General features: G+C 37.5%; 1 protein-coding gene across 1 annotated transcript; it reads right to left on the minus strand.

Moving 5' to 3' along the window:
* Window positions 1–3,180: 3,180 nt before the first annotated feature.
* Window positions 3,181–18,350, minus strand: XG (Xg glycoprotein (Xg blood group)). Its single transcript, XM_031058381.1, has 9 exons — window positions 18,326–18,350; window positions 13,320–13,385; window positions 12,932–12,988; window positions 8,776–8,811; window positions 6,200–6,265; window positions 5,211–5,258; window positions 4,542–4,598; window positions 3,818–3,937; window positions 3,181–3,615 (listed from the first exon to the last, which is right to left on the minus strand). Exons 1-9 carry the CDS (start codon window positions 18,348–18,350, stop codon window positions 3,599–3,601), a joined length of 492 nt encoding a protein of 163 aa, XP_030914241.1. The 3' UTR covers window positions 3,181–3,598.
* Between the last annotated feature and the right edge of the window lie 1,260 nt (window positions 18,351–19,610).

A 19,610-nucleotide genomic window follows, 5' to 3' on the forward strand; every position in this document is an offset into this window, starting at 1 on the left:
TGGCCGCCGCGCGGCTGCGCCCACCCCGGGATGGGAGAGACCCTCGCTCCCGTTCTTTCAGTTCCCTCCCGTCCCTGCCCCGATGCTCTGGGTGCCCTCCGGGTCTCAGCCGCTGCGACAGAGCCTCCCTGTCACGCACACGCTTCCCGAGAGAAGGGACACAGGCTGGGGAGACCGGGCTGCGCAGTGCCCAGAGGAAAACACCAACTTCTATGAATGAGCGTGGAAAAAGGTTTCAGAGCATGAGTAGGGTGATTCCAGCTTGCCATGTGGTCACCCAGATATATGGGGTTCACCGTGAATGAAGGGGGTCTGTCCCTAACTCCCTGGGGCCATCGTATCCCCTACAGATACGGTCTGATGACTTGTCACCCAGATAAGCAAGGAGATGTTTCCTGTGTCAGGATGCTCATCCTATTCAGAGGGCTGTAAATATTTTCACAAGTGCATAAATAAATGCACATTTACTTGCACAGCATGCTTTTTTCACTAGCCTAGAAGTCATGTAATTGTGACATAATTCAGTCAATACTGCAAAGTAATTTTAGACTGATGTGCTTTAGCCGAGGCATTTTTGTATCAAAATCTGCTGTGAACATCAATATCTATGTAGCAGAGGTAAACAACTTTCAGGTAATGTGGCACTGAAAAAACTGCCAAGTGGTACCACTCAATTGTATAAACTTTATTTCCAACAATTTGCAAGAGATCTCTGTTGCCACTCCAAGCTGCAGCATTTGTTCTCTTACACCCTGGAAGAATCCTAAAGGTCCACCAGAGAAGAGGGTGTCATTGCTCTGTAGTAATGGGGAAGTGTTTGAAGGAAGGAAGGATGGACATAAACACATAGGAAATTGAGTTTTATTTATCCTGCAGAAACAAAATTCTCAGAGATTTGTGTTCACCATTGACTTACGTAGACAAATCAACTAGACAACATAGTTAGTACCCTGATTACTCTTTAAGATAATTTTACTGGCAGATCTATTTCAGTTGGGGGACTTGAAGACTAAGAAGAGTTTCTCCTTGGTAATAAAGTGATGTCTATATTTAGGTGATAATCTGTTTTACTTGTGTGCCAGCAACTTTTTTTTTATGTATGGAATAATTTTTAAACATTAGAGCCGGAATCACAAGCCAGAGTTCAATGTTCTAACAGCCAGTAAATCCATCCATCCATCCATCCTTCCTTCCTTTCGCTCCTTCCTTCCTTCCTTCCTTCCTTCCTTCCTTCCTTCCTTCCTTCCTTCCTTCCTTCCTTCCTTCCTTCCTTCCTTCCTTCCTTCAATACTACTAGAAATAGTTAATGCAATAATTATAAATTTGTTTTTACCATCATCATCATTCTCGTTAAAAGGGAAATTGACACCTAAAAGTGCGTCTGCACACTGGTATATTGACATATTGGTATATATTGACAAACTGGACCAAAGAGCTTCAGAGGGTCAAACACTTGGGTAATCAGGGTTTATCCATTGAGATTCATGGGTTTTGCTCAAATTCTGCATAATAAATCTGATTTTGGGCTATTAATATCAACACAAGTAATAAATTATTTTGAAAATATTATGAACAGTTTAAAACAAATTGTCATAGAATAGCTAAACTAAAAATGTTGCACATAGATACTTCTCTAGACACTTAGTAAAATTAAAAAAAAAAGAGAGAGAAAAACGAATAGATAGTTAAGCTGTTTTCATTTTTTTTCCTGTAATTTTTCTTTAGTTTGAAGTATTTCCTTTTCTCTAGTGGTACATAGTTGAACTTGTATACAGAACGTATCAATCCTCATATGTCCCAGAAAGTAGCAGACAAAACAAACAAAACCTGGGTCATCTTAGATAAAATACAGTAGATGTTTATTGAAAATTTTGAAGAGAAAGAAGCAAAATATATGTTTTCATGGTTGAACAAACAACTGAAGTTGTAACACCAAAGCACTTACTGTTTCATTAATCAAATCTTTATGTCTGTCTGACAAAATATACAACAATCTGTTTTAACTATTAACATGGAAAATTAATATTTAAAAAGAAATAATAAGTGTCCTTGAAAGCCATATTAAAAATATTTTCTCATTCATATGTTTAAAGTGATAGCCACAAAGGTGTTCATTTGTTTGTATGTTCTTGAGATTTTTCTGTGTTTAAACTGAACAATATAATTTTTTTCAGGATCAAAAAAAAAAGTGGTAGTCTAAGCAAGCAACTGATATATATCCATTTAAAATATAATTCAGATAAATAGTATTTTAGTACATGAAAAATTACTTTTTTAGTATATGTCTTCATCTCAATGATGTAATAAGCACAAAATCAAATTCAGCTCCATATATGTGGAATTGCAGTAACAAAACCCATGCTTTTGCATATAAAATGAAGATAAAACCACACCAATTTCCTTATGCTTTAAATGTCAGTTAAAATGTCTCTACTGCAGAATTATGTCAGTAAACTGCTAGTTTTGCCAACTTTCATCTGTATATCATCCACTTGCTGTTTTTTTTTAATCCAGTTAGCTAAATGAAGGCAGAGAGACAGAAAAGGTGTCAATTTTCATTATAGATTTGTCTATATGAGGACATTGTTAGCACAGTAAGGTTGATCAGGAATGAGAGAAAGAAGTGAAACAGTCTAGCTAGAAAAACTGTGTCAACCACACCTCCACATAGTATAAAGTTGAAAAGTCTTTGTGACTTAGATTTTAGAGATTAAAGCATCACAAACTCATTCTAAATGAATCAGAAAAATCTTTGTACCCATTTTCCCTTTTCAGAATTATGAATAAGATGTTTTCTTTTAAGAAGTCTTTCTAGATTAGTGCCTTCAGAGGTCCTAGAGTCAGGCCTAAGTTTTCAAGAACAGAAATGAAACTCATGTAAAATTCTAGTTCCTGAGAAGAGCTAAACGCCAGTTCAGTAATTAATCAATAAAATAAATAAATAAATAAAATAGCATGTATTCCTCCCTGTTTTATTTTAAACAGTGTTTTGTCACTATACATAATCTTTTCAGTATATTAAAGAATGAATTTTCTATCTATAGTTCCTTTCACTTTGCTAAAATTCAGACATAAACACAAAATAAAGGCATTCAAATTTTTAATCCTTTAAACAACTACAAATTTTCTTTAAACATAGTAAACATTACAGAAATATACTGGAGAAACCCAACAGATGTGAAAGGAAATGGCAAACTCCTTATTCCTATTCTGTAAGAAGGACTGAGTTTTTTGGCTAATTTTGAAAACAGAAAAAAAGATATTTGGTGACTCAAATCCTCACAAACCCAAATCCTTTGATTTTTAGCTTATATCAAACTTGATTTCTTTGTTGTTTGTGATAACTTCTGAGTCAAAGTCTATATCCAGCCTTTATGAATGCAGGTCAGAGAGTGCAATTCAATCCCTGGATGTCTTAAGCATATTTTTGATGACATAAAACTCGAGGTGCAAAAGTGACATCAGGTCAGAGAGAGCAGGATTGCAATGTCTCAAGAAAACATTCGTTAGGGGAAGATTTTCTTCTGTCCGAATGGCAGTGTAGAATGTCACCAACCAAAGGAGTCTGTGATCAGACAGCAACTCTTCTTGCAGTGCTTTACACTGCAGCCCCACCTGAAAGATGAAAATTGAACATTCAGTATTTCCACTGTGGGTGTTCTTTGCCAGCTTTTCTGAGGCTGATCTGGGTGGGCCACCCTGGCTGGTTTCACACAAAGCCACAACTGCCAGGCACCTCTGTGCTGGCAGAGACAATTGTTTGTCAAGTTCCCATCAACTTCAGCACTAAATCAGTGGAAAACTGTTTGGGCCTTACCACGCGGTTTGAAACAAAGCTTCTTATTCTTGTAAGCGGTGTAGGCTGCTATGGATCCAACAATCAGTATCACAAAAGCAGAAATTACAGGAGATGTAACTCCAGCAATTAAACCTGAATCTGTGGAAAAGGAAAGAGAAGGGTTTTTTTCAGAGGCACTTAAATGCTTTGTCTGAAGCATATTGTCTACTAAAGAGTGCCTATACCAAATTACAAAAATAGTGAAACTATAGAATTAAGCAGGTGAATAAAAAATTGTGTTATATTACAGCTGATGTGAAAATTATGTCTTAAAGCCTAATTTATTATATCTGCTACTGTGTAAAGCTATCATTGTTTTTGTAGGGGGATAGAATATAAGTAAATAAAGGTAGTATAGAAAGTAATCTTACTCCTTAAGGAGTTGCAGCTGGGTTAATTACTAAAGATTAGGAGCAGGCCTGATTTTAACAGGCCACACCTGTAGCCAATAAGAGGAGTGTTATAAAAGAGTGGATTGGTTGGTTGAGGGGAACTAGAGTCAGTTGGTTACTGTGAGGACAAGGAAGAGTCAGTGCCTAGAGGAGCTGCCTACGAGAAACATCAAGGAGGTATGAAACTTTAGCAATATGGAACCCTTGCAATGTAATGGCAATAGAACTTTTGCATTATGTATGATAACGTGTTTTAGTATTTTATAAAGATCAGAAATCAAATGCAGAATAATGTAAATTATTTACTATACCTGTGTTCCCTCCATGATTGAAATGATGCTCCTGATCTCCTGGAATAGAGGGTGAAGCTTCATCAAAGAAATGTTTGTCATCCTGTTTTGAGAACTAAGTCTTTACTTGGCAAAGCGCGATGTACAAAGGGCAAAAGGGGTGGCCCCACAAGACTACAAGATGGGAGCTCCCTTTCCACTCCCCATTGATGGCTGTGCTGACCAGATGAATAACTGCTTATCCTCTTGAAACTTCCTTTTTGGGGAAGAATGTTATAATCTAATAGAAGGACCATCTGTAACAGGCCACATCAAGCTGATTTCACAGGGAGGACAGAATACTCTATCTCTATTCCCAGACAATCAGCTCATTTATCAGTAGTTTACACGAAGATCTTAGGCTTGGTCCACCTATTTCAGCATACCCCTTGTTTTTGGACTTTCCTTGCTGAATTCAAAGGGATAAAACCTTCAGGCTTCTGACATGTAAAAAATGTTTTGGAGTATGTTTGAAGTTCTAGCTTCATGCTCAAAGCTGTGGTTTTTCATGAAAGATAACTAACCTAAATGAAAACAGTGCAGTGTGGTCCTATACCTCCAGAGACAAACAGATTACCACAAAACCAAAACCAACCAGCTCCAATTTACAGATGTTAGGAACACGTTGCAAGGGAAATAGGCAAATGTTACCTGGTGGTAAAGGCTTTCCACCAATCAGATCTGAGTCATCAAAACCTCCTGCAAGATAAAGATTCCAGTTTCAAAATGATATACAACGGTAACCCCTTCAGCTCCCTTGTCCCCTCCTTTTGTAGCGTTCTAGGGAGAGTGAGGGACCTTTGAAATCCCAGCCTTGACATGGTGGATGGGTCACATGTGTTACACTGAACAGTCACCTACCAAAATTCACCTGGAAGCTGAGGTACTGACACAGAATACATAGACACATTGGTGTCTATGTATTCTGTGTCTGTTTTGGGCACTTGTGGGATATGTGGGCTTGGGCTCCCAGTAACACAAACCCTTATATAATATGGACATCTTGAGTCCCAGTAACCCCTGAAGCAGAGTCATTGGGTCTTTTCCAGGAAGGACTCCAGAAGGACCTGTCCACAGCTCACCACTACAGCCATACCCAAAGTACAGGTACAGGGTGAAAGCCAGAATAGATATGCCACATTTACTTTATTTAAGCAAGTGTCTGGAACCAAACTCAAAAGCAATACAGGCTGCCCAGCCCCATCTAGTGTATGCCCCGGGGCCATCTCAGATGCACATCTCAAATTGATTTGAGCGCAGGTTTATCCCTGCCCTGTGGCTGGGTGTCAAATTTCAGCCTTTGCATAGTTCAGTGTATACACACCCAAAATGAAAACACAAACAAGATTAAAAGTTAGTCTCATGCCACTTAAGATGCAGTGTCCCCACATTTTGAACAAACAGAAAAACTTTATGGCATCAACACTAACATTCAGAAAAAAGCTTTCTCACCCCTGGGTCAGAAACAGTGATTACAAAAGGAAGACATGGGAAAAGGATGATAATTGCTATTACTAGCGAAATAAGAGATAAAAAAATGAGAGACAAATAAATAGATAAATGCTATTACAAGAGAAATAAAGTATTCAAAATGTCTGCTCTGAACATCTGATAGCACTACATTAAGCAAGTAGTCTTACCAGAATTACTGTAACTTCCTGGGCGTGGTGGAAGAGGTGGGTATAAAGGTTTTCTTGAGATGTCACCTATTGATAATTAATATTGTTAGATGATTGAACAGGCAAAACTTGGAACTTTAAATAAAGGCATTTTATACCTATTTCTAATTTGTCCTCCGATGAATTAATGAAAGGACCTTTTCAGTAGTTAAGAAGATTTAAGCACTATATCAACAAATAGCTAGCTATAAAAACTGACTTGGAAGTGAATAGGGAATATTTTCAAAACAAGAGAAGAATTCACAGAAAACATTGAGAGAAAATATTTTACGTATATCTGGCAAGTGCTAATATTGATTAAAGCTGACAGCTGGGGGGCACCATGTGTCAGTTACTCTGGGTGTCAGTGGTGCAAGTTACTCAGAGCCAACAGAGAAGCTGGTGTTCTAGGCTGGGCAGGAAGCAACAGGTTATCCCATTGCCATCAGCAGGTTTTAATAAGGCCTGCAGATTTGTTTCATCTAACAGATGCTGAATTTATCTAATGCATAATGAATTTTCTGCTCTTGAACAGTGCAAAATGATCTCAGACTTCAGCCTTGCTGTTGTTTAGTACTTTGTGCTAGCATTTAGCCTTAATTTTTGCCAAAGGATTAGAAAGAGATGCATTGGGTAGAGCAGGAGATCTGATCACTAAAAGCAGTTTTCAAACTGCATATACAATGCTGAAGAGCTCACTCAGGTCAAAGCCTGCCAAATGTAATATCTAGGGTTGCTGCTCTGTGTGTATAGAGTTGGTTTTCTCTTGCCACCCTTTACTCAACCAATTCAACCAGGTATTCAGCTATTCTTAAAAATGCCAGACAGTGCATTTTTCTCTGCATAAATCAAAATTAAGTCACAGAAATAAATAGCAATTTCCCTCCTCCTCTTTAAATCTTTCACCTTCCAAGCATGCCAGATGCCCTTTTGCTATGTTTTCTTCTTGCCTAGCTGCTAAATACAATGCTTCTGTTTCTGAGCACCATTTAGGTTCTGATCCAGAAAATTGTTTTGGTATATACTTAACCTCAAGTGAGTTTAGCCTACAGCCTACAGATTTTAGGTAGAGTCATAAAGCTTTGCTGAATCTGAATTTGCCCAATTAATTATATTCAGCAGAGGAAGGACTTGCTCTGTTCTGGTTCTGTGTAATGAACTAACTCTCACTGTGACACAAAAGCATAAAACCACCAATCCCACATTTAATTTCTATCATGATGCTGAACTTAGTCTTCTCTAAGCATAAGAGGACATATTGTGTGGCACAGCTGGTGAAAAAATAATGTCTTCAGAAATACTGATAATGAGATACATAACTTTAACCTTACTATATAATGTATGAAGGTCAATTAAAAACCTGAACAGAAAATGGAACAAAGAAATAAAAACCAATGGAAATACAATTTTCCATCCTTGGCGTGAAAAGATGTGGTTTCGTTAAGATATTTAAGCCACTAATTAATACTTTAGTCAATATGTTTAACCTATCCTCTCATAACAGTACTCAATAAAAGCTTGCAGGAATGGAAGAATTATTACAGGGAGGAATAAATGAAATTATAAACATGGGAATTATTAACAAAATTAGATTCAGCTTTGTAACATGTGAACTAATATATCATTCACACAAAGGCATGAAGTGCCACAGGGGAAGTTGGAAATGAAAAAAACCCAAACAAAATAATATAAAAAGTGTCATTCTCTAAGACTGAATCATGAGCAAACCAGACCACTGCAGCTGATTCAGAGGTTCTGTCCAATTTTTCTTTTGTGTGGCTGTGGAATTTTAGGCTTTTATTGAATACTAATTGCATTTTGGATAACTGCAATATTCAAGAACCTTTCTAGAGTACTTCACATCCTTGGTATACCTCTAAACACACTAAATAGAATTTGGTGTACAAATTCCCAGCCTCAAGGATTTCATATGTCTGCACAGCTCAGTACAGTACTGTGAATACTTCCAAGGTCAGGTCTGGGTGTTATGGGAATATCTGGAAGTTAACAGCATGTTACAACAGCTTGACTGCTTCAAGCTTAAGCTGTATTCACCAGTGCTCATCTCTGAAACATTCCTTCCTGAATTTCTAATTTGCCATCCACAGAGCTACAAGAAGCTCAAACCTCCCCATCCAGTGTTACCTCTGGTTCCTAATCTTAGGCTCATTTTTGGTCACTGAAGAAACTACATCCATCACCTTCTTCAAGCTTGTGTCAGAGGACTCCACCCTGAGCCATCCTAGCGGAATGGGTGACATTTGCTCTCCCCAGCCACACCTGAGGTGCTCTGCCATGGTACAGCAAGCCCCAGCCAACTTCAGTTCCTGCAAGGCAGGGCAGCTGGAGGCTCTCAGGTTGCTGGTGACCAGGTGCTGTCCCCACTCTGTGTGACAGCCTCAGACAGAAGGGCTGCATGCACATGAGCTGTAATAACTGTCATGACCATAGCACCTCCTGCAGTACTGAAATACCTTTTTACAAATTAGGCAGAGTTCAGGAAAAGACTGTGAAAGATAAAAATCCCCTTGTATTCAAGGAAACAAGGGAGTACTCACCCCCACCAAGAGCATCTCCTAAATGTAGATCATTGTCTAAAAATGAATAGGAGGAAGATGTAGAAAAGTGAGTTACACACAATTCTTGAGGGAAGTGAAATGTTATTTTCATTAGAATGTGTACAACTGCATGTTTGACAAGCCCGTTTTTCAAGTCAGTGCCACAAATTCAAATGACTTACCACACTTTTCTTGAAAACTCTTATAGTAACATTTTCCCACACACTAATTGACAAATAGCACAGTATTTTTTACTCAAAATACAAAGGTTTTGTTCCTGTTTTAAATGATGTCAAAATAAATCTTCCAGTTGAATCAAGATCGATACCTCTTTAATATACTTGCAAGTATAAAAATAAAATTAGCTATGTTATGATATGTAACTGTACTCATTTTTAAAATATACTTAATTATTAACATTTATGTCTGTGGTTAAAATTTTTATATGTATGTTTGGCTTAAATGTAATTTATTGAACTAGGAAAACTGAATATCCATTTCAAGAGCAAATACTAGGGAGCAATAAACCTACTTGGGGAGATAGGAGATATTGAATCAAATATCTACGTAAGGGTCAGGATGACCCCTTGCTTTAGGCAATCATATGCACCTGTCTGAGGTTGGGAGACAGTCTGTTTTTATTTGCCTGAGCCATGAAGGTTTTTAGATAGAATTAAATGTCTGTATGCAAAAGTTATCCAGTAAATCACCAGGCTGTGACCATTGCCCAGCGCCATACACGTCTCGCTGTACCTGGGATGGAATCTTTCCGTGCAATAAACAATTTGTCTATGAGCTGCAGATGGGTAAGGAGGAGCTCTGTTTCTAACATGCAGGTGTGGATATGAGTGAGTGGGTGGTATTTTAAGGTGTGTATGGAATGATGGTGAGTTCTGAAAGAAATACATTAGATGGATGTTTTAACTCCAGGAATCCCTTTCTTGTTGCTTTTATGCATGGAGTGGTACTGTGAATCAGAACAAAAACCAAACCTATCTAAATTTTTGTAACAGTGCTTGTTGCCACAGACAATTAGATAGATCCTCAATTAAACCAATTTTTTTTTTCATTATAGACATGTCAGAATTCCTGAAACACAGGAAAATCACCATGCAGAAATCTGTTTTCTTCTGTTCTTTATACCTAGGAGGATTGGGAAGCTGCTTTTGCACAGTATCTAGTCTCATTTGAGTAACAACTCAGAAATGCTTTGATGTCATCAGGAAATCTGGCAGGAAAATAAACAAATTCGTAATACATGACTTGGTTTGTATTTGTCAGGTGTAGGTCCTCCCTGCTTCTGCCCGGCAGAGAGTTGCATTTCAAAAATACTATTACCTGTCAAATGTTAACACTGTAAGAAGCAATAAATTGAAAACTGGATTCAATTTATTATTGACATGAAGAATTCAGGTAAAATGCAAGTTCTGCTCTGAAGGGTTAATGTAGAAATTTGTTGCAGAAATGCTAAGGTTGATATGAATGAAATAAAAATTGAAATGCGTGTGTCTGTTGGGACCAGAAAAAACGGCAAAATGTTAAAACAACAGACTAAAGGTCACTGTTCCCAGCAGTAAAACTGAGGAATTGTTGTTTCTGTCAAAATCAGCAGGCCTATGCTCTGATGACAGCACAGATGACTTGTCAGCAGAGGAAAAGCAGAAAGGCATTCTAACACCAAAGGTTGCAGCATATCACTACTTTTCTGGTCGTCCACCCAGAAAATAAGTCTGTGCACACAGCCTGTGAGCTCCAAACAAGTGAAACAAAAATATAGCGGGCAGCAACCTGACCAAGGTTTCAGAGGCGCTGGAGTGAGAAATATTATGAAGCAAAGGACTTGTCTATAATACCTGATTACTCCTAAAGGGTATAAAAGATCTGCGGATTCTACTTGTCATTTCTGATCAAGAAGAAGCACAGAGACAGGATAAGAGTTCAGTAGCTGGCAAGCTTTGTCTCATGTTGCACACAATGCTCACCAGACCACCTAAGCACACACATCCTGGTGCTCATGAGCAGGTGGGTGTGAGGGTGTGGCTGAATTAAACAGAATGCACAAAGTCAGTGGGTAAACATCAACTTACTTTGAGATTTTGTAAATAAACATTACCTTCCACTAACTGTTGTGATGAATTTTGCTACACTAGGGAGGTGCCTACAGGAGAGCTTTAACTCGGGCAGAGGTGCATGGGGTGCCCAGAGGACACTGCCTGTAATTGGCCTCAGCTGTGTAGGGGGATAGGCTATAAGAAAATAGTGTAGAAAGTAATCTTACCCCTAAGGAGTTGCAGCTGGGCCAATTATCAAAGACTGGGAGCAGGCCTGACTTTAACAGGCCACAGCTGTAACCAATGAGAAGAAGAGTGCTATAAAAGAGTGGGGGGGCTGGTTGAGAAGTGAACTAGAGTTCTTGGCTACTTTGTGAAGGAGAAAGAGTCAGTGCTTGGAGGAGTAGCCCACAAGAAAATATCAAGAAGGTATGAAACTGTTGTGATAAAGAGATAACAGTATGGAACCCCTGCAATAAGATGGCAACACAGCTGAACAAAAATCTCAGCAAGCCTCACTTCTGAAAGAGACATAGAGGGAATTCTGAAGTTAAGATGCAGCATTAAGTAGATGCTAGAACATAATTTTGTACTATCTTCCTGTGCTTTTTAAATCCAATAATTGGTTTGTAACACTGTGATCTTGGGTTTTCTAATAACTTTTAATTGCTTTTTTAAACTTTCTGCAGTCATCTGCAGCGCTGAAGGACACTCTGAAATAGTCTGAAAAAGGGAGTTCTTCTTGCCCAAAAATTAGTGAAGTGGATTTGGTTAGGGTAGATATTAATCTGATGTTCATATCTCTAACAGATTTAGAAAATCTAAAAATAAAAATTCCTTTCACGTGACTGAGTAAACTTTATGCAGTCATCTGTAGCGCTGCAGGACACTCTGAAATAGTCTGGAAAACAGGGAGTTCTTCCTGCCCAAAAATTATTGAAGTGGATTTTGTTAGGGCAGATATTAATCTGATGTTCATATCTCCAACAGATTTAGAAAATCTAGAAATAAAAATTCCTTTCACGTGACTGAGGCAGCCTCAGTACAGACATTGGCACCTTAAGCTAACTTTAAACATGACCAAGGATAAAGTATTTCAGGGCACAATTCAAGTAACTTGAAATGTTTACATAAGGATGGGAACAAATCCACATTTAGTGCAATATTTTAAAATAGCCACTTCTAATCTAGGCCAGACACAAATTTTGTTTGCCAGATGAAGTGGAAAGGAAGAATGAAGCCATTAAAGTATACGATAGCTATCACTTTTACAAAATACTGCCCCTGTTTGTTCAAAGAGGGAGCCAGAGAACTGTGTGGAAAATGTAACTACTTTCATGCACCTAAAATCTTATTTCAAAGTTTGTCCAGAAAAAGACCTGAAATTGATGGGTTTTTTTAATCTAGCGTTTTCCAAGCGTTTTGCTTGATAGACAGAAAGTCATTCCAGTGCAGTTTGTTAAAAAACAAACAAACAAACAAACAATGTTGTCATAAATTGTTCCATCACAATTGAAATTTTGTTCTTGTTTGGAATTTGGATTTTTTCAATGTTAATGAGTGTTCATTGGAATTCATTGTTTGGCATTCTCAGGACTACAGCTCTCCACTGTTCAGAGTGTTTTTTCCTTTCTTACACAGATGGTTGCAGCAATCAATACTAGATAATATGAATCAAATGGTGAGACGAAGGAATAGCTCCAGCTTTGTTCTGATTCTTTTCCACTCTGTTATCAAGCATCATGAATAAATATACAAAAAATAAAGAATATAGGGAAAAAAAGTAGAGGAACAGTTAGCCAATTTTAGCAACAGCTATCCATTGTTATACTCGCCAGAGAGTTCAGAACCATCTAGAAAAGTGTGAAGAAGGTCTTCAGGAAATGAAATACTATCACTGGCTAGCCATGCTCGATTGCCTCACTGGAAGCAGTAAAAACACATAATTGGTAATTGTCAAAAGAGCACTTACTTTACTTTAAGAAGACAGCTGTTAATCACACGTTATCTCAGCTAAAGCACAGCAGCAAATATGATAAAGAACCTCATGTGAAAGTTTCCTACGTGTACAAAATCAGTTTTATGACCCATTATTTATTACTCACTGTACACAGGTCTTGTCGGTCTTCTGATCACTGTGGGTTTCCTGGTAATGATGTCATCTGTTGGACACAATGACATGCCAATAAACATTAACAGCTTCAACTTAACAAAAGCAGGTATGTGCAAATGTAGAGAACTGCTTTCAATAAATCTTTATGTATCACAGTAGAAGCCAAAAATGAAGGAATGTGTTTTCAAATCTAGTTTTTTGTTTGTTTTAAAGAAGATTTTAATTTTGTGATAGAAACATTGAAACCTAGCATTCTTCTGTTCTGTGTATCTTTAACAGAAGAAGTAGCCACTTCATATTCCATTCCTCAAGGAAAAAGACTTAAGATTTACTATTAGATGTAAATGCCATAGTAAAAAAAGGATAGAAAATTTACATACCAGGGTGATCAAGGGCATCAGCTAAATCAAAATCATCTTGACCTAGAAGGAATGTGACAGAAGACACTAAGTCAGCAGGCAGGTTTCCATCACCTCCAGACCTGGAGGGCTCAGTACAGAAGCAGAACACCAGTAAGAGGCAAAAGAAAGACCCATCCAAGATGTCAGCTGTCATCCCTGCACAGCACAGTCCTGAATGACTGTGAGAGATGGGCTCATTTAATCCAAGGAAATTATTTGTTCAGGTAGGCCAAAGAGAAGCTGCTCTCTCTTGTTATGATATTCAACTGCTGTACAAACAGCCCTTTGAAGAGCACAGGTTGCCAGCTAGAGAGCACAGGACTATTGCCAGGAGATAGCTGAAAGTAGCATTCAGCATAGTACTTGTGAACCAAAATCATTAGGTGAGAATTTTTAATAACTTCATTAATATATAACATATGTATCTTTTATATATGTTATATATAAAAATATACAATATATAATATATACGATATATATTACATATACATATATAATATATATGTATGTATATATGCATACATACATATAATATATAATATACATTTTCTATATCTTCATTAATATATAACATATATGTTAATAATTTTTAATATCTTCATAATTATTTTACTGGCTCAGCTTAGCATGCAGCTTTACTGTCAAGCCTGCCTTGTGATCACTTGCAACACAAATCAACTTTGTTTTTTTTAATTCTTACCGTAACATGGGCCATAACTAAAAGATATTAAGGTGTGCTTATCTAATTTGGTTTCCTCTGCAAATGAAAAAAATCTGAAAAGGGGAAAAAAATATTCTTCCTGTTCTCTGTTAGGTGACAATATCTTTGAATGTCACAGCAGAGTAATTAGCATCTGTACTTTTGAAGTTAGCAGGCAAAGAAAACTGGGAAATATTTTAAATGTATAAACTTAAATAAATGACTTTGAACTGGAAACACACAATTATTCATGTGAGTTTTGCTTTCAACTCTGCAATCTGTCACTTTCCTTGTAATAGGCTTCATGAAACACATGCTTGGTGAACGTGTATCCACTGGTTTTCATCCAGGGCAGTGCATCATCCTTGTGTTTGCATTCCAAACATAAGATCAGCTTACACAAACCCACAAAAAGTCATGACATGCTATGACTTCCCTAGACAGAAATGCATTACTGTGCTCTATTGAGTAAGCCTCAAGCTGCACTTGATCTGCATATGTTTATTATCCCTTCTAAAAGCCTTAATACCTAACTGTTCATTAAGGAGTTTTTCTTGGCAAGTCTTGAACACTTCACAGCAAGAAAGGCATCACTGTTCAAGTGAAGAAGCTGAGGAAGAGAGAGGCTGCCAGAGGTTTGTCAGCACAGCAGTGCTCAGGGTGCAGCTCAGCTCCTTCATCTTGACAGGTCCTGTACATCTTCATGGCATTCTTCTCATTAATCACTGTTCCTGAATAATAGCTCTTGCCTGTGTCAAAGAGCTTCCAGAAAGATTAATTATCAGTGGTGAAACACTGTGTGATCCTCAAATAACAGTCAGCGCAGGAATATAAAGTGGAAATGTTTTGATTCCCACGAGGATTTTAATGTAAGTCTGTGGACTCAATTATAGATGGGGTCTGATGGAAGAGATAAAACAAGGCTGGAATGCAAAGAAGGAATGGCTTCTAAAGCAAAACTGTCCCAATAAAATATTAAGAGGAATGTGTTTGGTAAGTAAAAACATGTAACAGCATAAGACTTCCCTAGTAATGCTAGCAGAGTGGTAGGTTATCTCTTTATTATTTGATTTGTTCTTGGAGTGTTGCCTCATCTGGCCACCTCTCTTTTTTCAATGTTGGCCCCTCAGCCAACATTGCCAAGTTCAGTAACTTTTGGATTTGGTCTCCAGGTGGATAATATTCATGGAATCATAGAACCACAGAGTGGTTTGTGTTGAAAAGGACCTTAAAGACCATCTGTTTCCCATTCTCAGTGCCATGGGCAAGGACACCTTCCACCAGACCAGATTGTTCACTGACATATTCAACCCTGAACACTTCCAAAGATGGGGTATCCACAACTTCTCTGGACAACCTGTTCCAGTGCCTCACCATGCTCACAGTAATAAACAAGTCTTTCTCATATCTAATTTAAAACTACTCTCTTTCAATTTAAAGCCATAATCTAAGACTCTGACATGTTTTTAAATATGAATCCATTAAATACATAAATCTATTAAATAAACAAGTTGCTTCATCAGAAGATATTTTTGTTTGAGCCCTGAGTATCACCAGCCCTTACTGGCCCTGAGCTTCTGTCCATGGGCTGTCACCCCAGCCATGGGACCCTTTGATCTTGATGCAGACACGCCATGCACGGGCAGACATCCTGGCATTGCCTCGACTTACATGGTCAGATTATATTTTTCTGAAGCATTTCTTCAGTGCCAGCAGTACAAGTAACATAAGCTTGACAGTCCTTTGATTTTGACCTCTGGCAAAATCCTCATTTTTGATCAGCATCCTGAATATAGGGGGTGGCTGTCTGACCCAAACCCCATTGCCTCAGGATATCACAATCAATGGCTAAAACCCTTTATTTTTGGAGTGAGTTATTAGGAATAATTTTGTAACCATAATCAGAATAAGAGTCAGGAGAAATAATTTTGTAATAACAAAGCTGGCCAAACCAGCTCCTTTTTACAGGTCATGACAAGCAGGAACTAACAATATGGAAAGCAACTACTGAGGTCCTAATGCTGTAAAGAGAATGTGACAAAATCATTTTGTGAAGGAAAACTGTGGAAAACTTTCAGATAAAATATTTCTTTGAAGTTAAGGAAAAACAAAAATAGAAGGTGGCATCTGGTCAGAGTAGGAAATTCAAGCACAATGATCCAGGTGCTTTCAATTGCATGAGAACTAAGGCAAAACAACAGACTGAAACATTTACTGACACCTGCCCTTCTTCTGGACAATACCAACATTTTTCTCTCTTATTGTTATGTCTGTTCTCTTATGGAAAAGGTGTGAAAAGGCAAAAGGTGCTGTTTTGAGACTTCAAGAGAGAAACAGAAGAAAGCTACAGAAATTCTAAGAGAAAAAAGAAGACTGAAAATCTCCTTCAAAAATTATTCAGATTGATTTAAAAAAAATATTTCTAATGATTAACCAAGCAATAAAAAGAAAAGGACATCAGCACAGAATGACTGCCTGAGAGTAAGACAGGAGTCCACAGTGAAATCTCTTTGACTATGTAAACATAAACCTTGGCAGATGGGCAGTTTGTATGAGGACGTCTGTGCAGCATGGTAAATTATACTGCAAAAAACCTAAAGACTGCTTGGATTTCAATGCCAGCTTCCTCTGATAGTAACATCAAAAAATGACCACAAGGAGTAAGATTCTGTGGAGCAGAATTTTAAATGCTAATTACCATTCCTGAGACTGTACCTAGACATTTTTAAGAACCTAATTTAAGGAGGATAGTTGGTTAAATAGCTGAACAGCTCAGACTTTATACACACCATGGTCAGTCTAAAAACAAAACCACATTAGAGCCTCAGAAAATATTTAACTCAATAGGAGCTGCAGTCACTTCAGAGAACTCTGAAGATAACTGACAAAAGAAATAAATTAGTGAAGCTCTCCACAGAAAACACAGACTGAAATAAATTAATTTTCCACATAATTTATTTTTTTAATCAGCTTCCATAATAGAAAGAGTTAGAAATATACTGATGATAACAAGAATGAAAGAAATTTTAGTGGGGCAGAAAGAGCTTTGTTCCACTGGATTTTTTTAAATTAGTTGAGTTTTGTGTTTGTTGCTGTTGTCTTTGTCGTTTGTTTTAATCTGGATAAAGTTGTGAAGAGATTTAGCTGTGCAGGTGGTATTATCTCAGAGTTATCTCTGCTATTGCTGCTTTTTTGGCTAGTATGCTATTTCTTGGCATTACTTCTAACCTTTCTTCTGGGAGTATCCCTGTTTTGACAAAGAAATAAAATTACAGTAATAATGTTTTTTGTGGGTGGTCCTCAATGACTTATAACAGAGAATTTGAGAAAATGCTTGCAAACTCATGTCCTGAGGCACATCTGCATTTAATGTTCACAAATTTTGAATATTAGTTTTCTGAAAATGTGACCCAAATTTCCAGTCACTAAAATGCAGACAGTAGCATCTTTTGTCCGTGGTTTAATTTGTTATCTAAATGTTGAGTGGATTCACCACCCTTTAACCATGTATCTGTTTGATCACAAGAGTCTGAGGTCCTACAGCTTTTGAGTTGAATTCATGAGGAACAAGGCTGGATTCTGCAAGTGAGTGTTACCACTTTGTCATGACAACAGCAGTCAAGTTTTCTGACAAAAGGCTACCATGACATTTCTCTGCAACTTTCAATCTCCAGTTGAACACAGCTTGTTGTCCTTAAAATGATGCAGATTTAAATAAGGCAGAAATGAATATTTCTAAGTGAGGATCAGGTTTTGTGACAAATTAAATTAACTTCTCAGGCTTTTAATATGCATAGTCTAGTATTAAAAAGGAAGCTAAAATCCATGAGAAAATGTGTTTGAATGTGTTTGTACATGTTTCTGGACACACAACTAAAATACATTTATGTGCATTGTGTTAGATTAATAATTTTGTCATTGAGATGATTAAATGAATTGGTTTTTGGCGCATTGCTAGTAGTCATATGTTTGGAATGAGTTTACATGTGTGACAAATAAATTAGAAGCAACTAACTTCTAATTCTGAGCAAGAAAGGGAGAATAAGTTGATTTTACAGTATTTAAAGATTTGAACAAGTATGATTTCTTCAGTGTAATTAAATAGGAATTGTTCCATGAATACAATATGCTTAAAACATTATGAAGATGAAAGAGACTGAGAAAGAAGTCTGTGACTTAAAAATGAGTACAAAAATTTTATAAAAGGAACAATATGTTACCAAAGTCACTCATGAAACTCATTTTATGGTTTTTTTCCTAGCTGAAATTGTAAGTAATTCTTTGCACAGACCATTTCTAAATTTTCCCATGCATGGCACTTGGAACATACCTATGTACTGGTCCAACTTTGTTCAGGAAACAATTATGTTTGTTTAAAGGAAATTACTCATTTCTGGGAGAACACACAGGTTTACACCCTAGAATGAATGCTGGACAAAATCTCAATGAACAGGTACTATTTCTTTCATGTAATAGCCCCATGATCCACATTTCCTGATGATGTTACTGTAGCTTGTTTTTCCTTCAAGGACCTTTAGTTTCATAAACAATGATTGCCATTACAACCCCTTGATGCTGGGGTGGAAAATGAGTATGCTTTAAAATCTATAATTAAGATCCAAGCCCAGCATATAGACAACAACATATGGACCTGATTATTGGCTTCTTATTTTTTGCTAGGCCATTTCTGGTTTTAGTTTAAATGCAGGGGAAATGAAAAGGATTCTTTTCTTATTCATACAAGAACACATTTAAATAATTACCAGCAACTAAGATGCACTAATAAAGTAGGAGTGGCAGTATTGCTTTAGTTCTGTGCAGCATCGTCTCACCAAACACAAACAAAAATCTTTTAGTTCTATTACATTTGCCTTTCTGTTCAAAGGTAACTGATGTTCTTTATGATCTGTTATGCCCTGCCTACATAAAATAAAACAGATATGATTTTATGTATTTTGCTAGAGAGTGAGTGCAGAAAAGATGGTGTGTGCTGTTAAACTGCAGGCAGAGCAAAAGAATTGGGATCTCCCATGAAGGAACAACATACATGTTCCTGTGCACCTTACTCAGATTTTCAGCTTTGTGTCCTGAGGCAGATGAGCTTAGCCCATGGTGTAGGCTCTTCATCCAAAGCTTCTCTCTGGCACTACAGGTTCACGAAGCCACCAACCCTTTTCAGACATTTAGTCTGAGAGTCTCAGGCTTAATGTTGGTCACATTACATGAGAACTGTACTCAAGCAAGAGACCTGTATGAGCATTCCTACTGAAATCCCTCGTGTGGCACAGACAACAGCTGTGTTGGGCTCTCAGAGTGACCACTTGCTGCCTAAGTACCAGCTGGCTAATCCCCACTTTCTTCAGTGAGTAGTTTGGAGACAACAGAGAGAACTGAATGTAATATAGGTGGTTGGAGGGATGCCAGGCTTTGCTGTTTCTCTTGCTCACAGAATGTGTTTTAATGTGTTCCCCTTCCCACTTTCACACCAGGTACGCAGGTAAAATGCATGCAGAAGAGCTCTTGACCTTCAATAGACCCTGGTTCCTTTACCACTGGTGTAATTAGACCAG

The sequence above is a fragment of the Geospiza fortis genome, unplaced genomic scaffold (genome assembly GCF_000277835.1).
Source record: "Geospiza fortis unplaced genomic scaffold, GeoFor_1.0 scaffold366, whole genome shotgun sequence".
Taxonomy (NCBI): domain Eukaryota; kingdom Metazoa; phylum Chordata; class Aves; order Passeriformes; family Thraupidae; genus Geospiza; species Geospiza fortis.

Coding starts and splice junctions, on each gene's coding strand:
- XG (XM_031058381.1), bottom strand. CDS start 18,350: ATGGGAAAATTTAGAAATGGTCTGT. Junction 13,386..18,325: donor AAAATTTAGAAATGGTCTGT/GCAAAGAATTAC, acceptor CTGCTGACTTAG/TGTCTTCTGTCACATTCCTT. Junction 4,599..5,210: donor TGGAAAGCCTTTACCACCAG/GTAACATTTGCC, acceptor TCTTTGATGAAG/CTTCACCCTCTATTCCAGGA.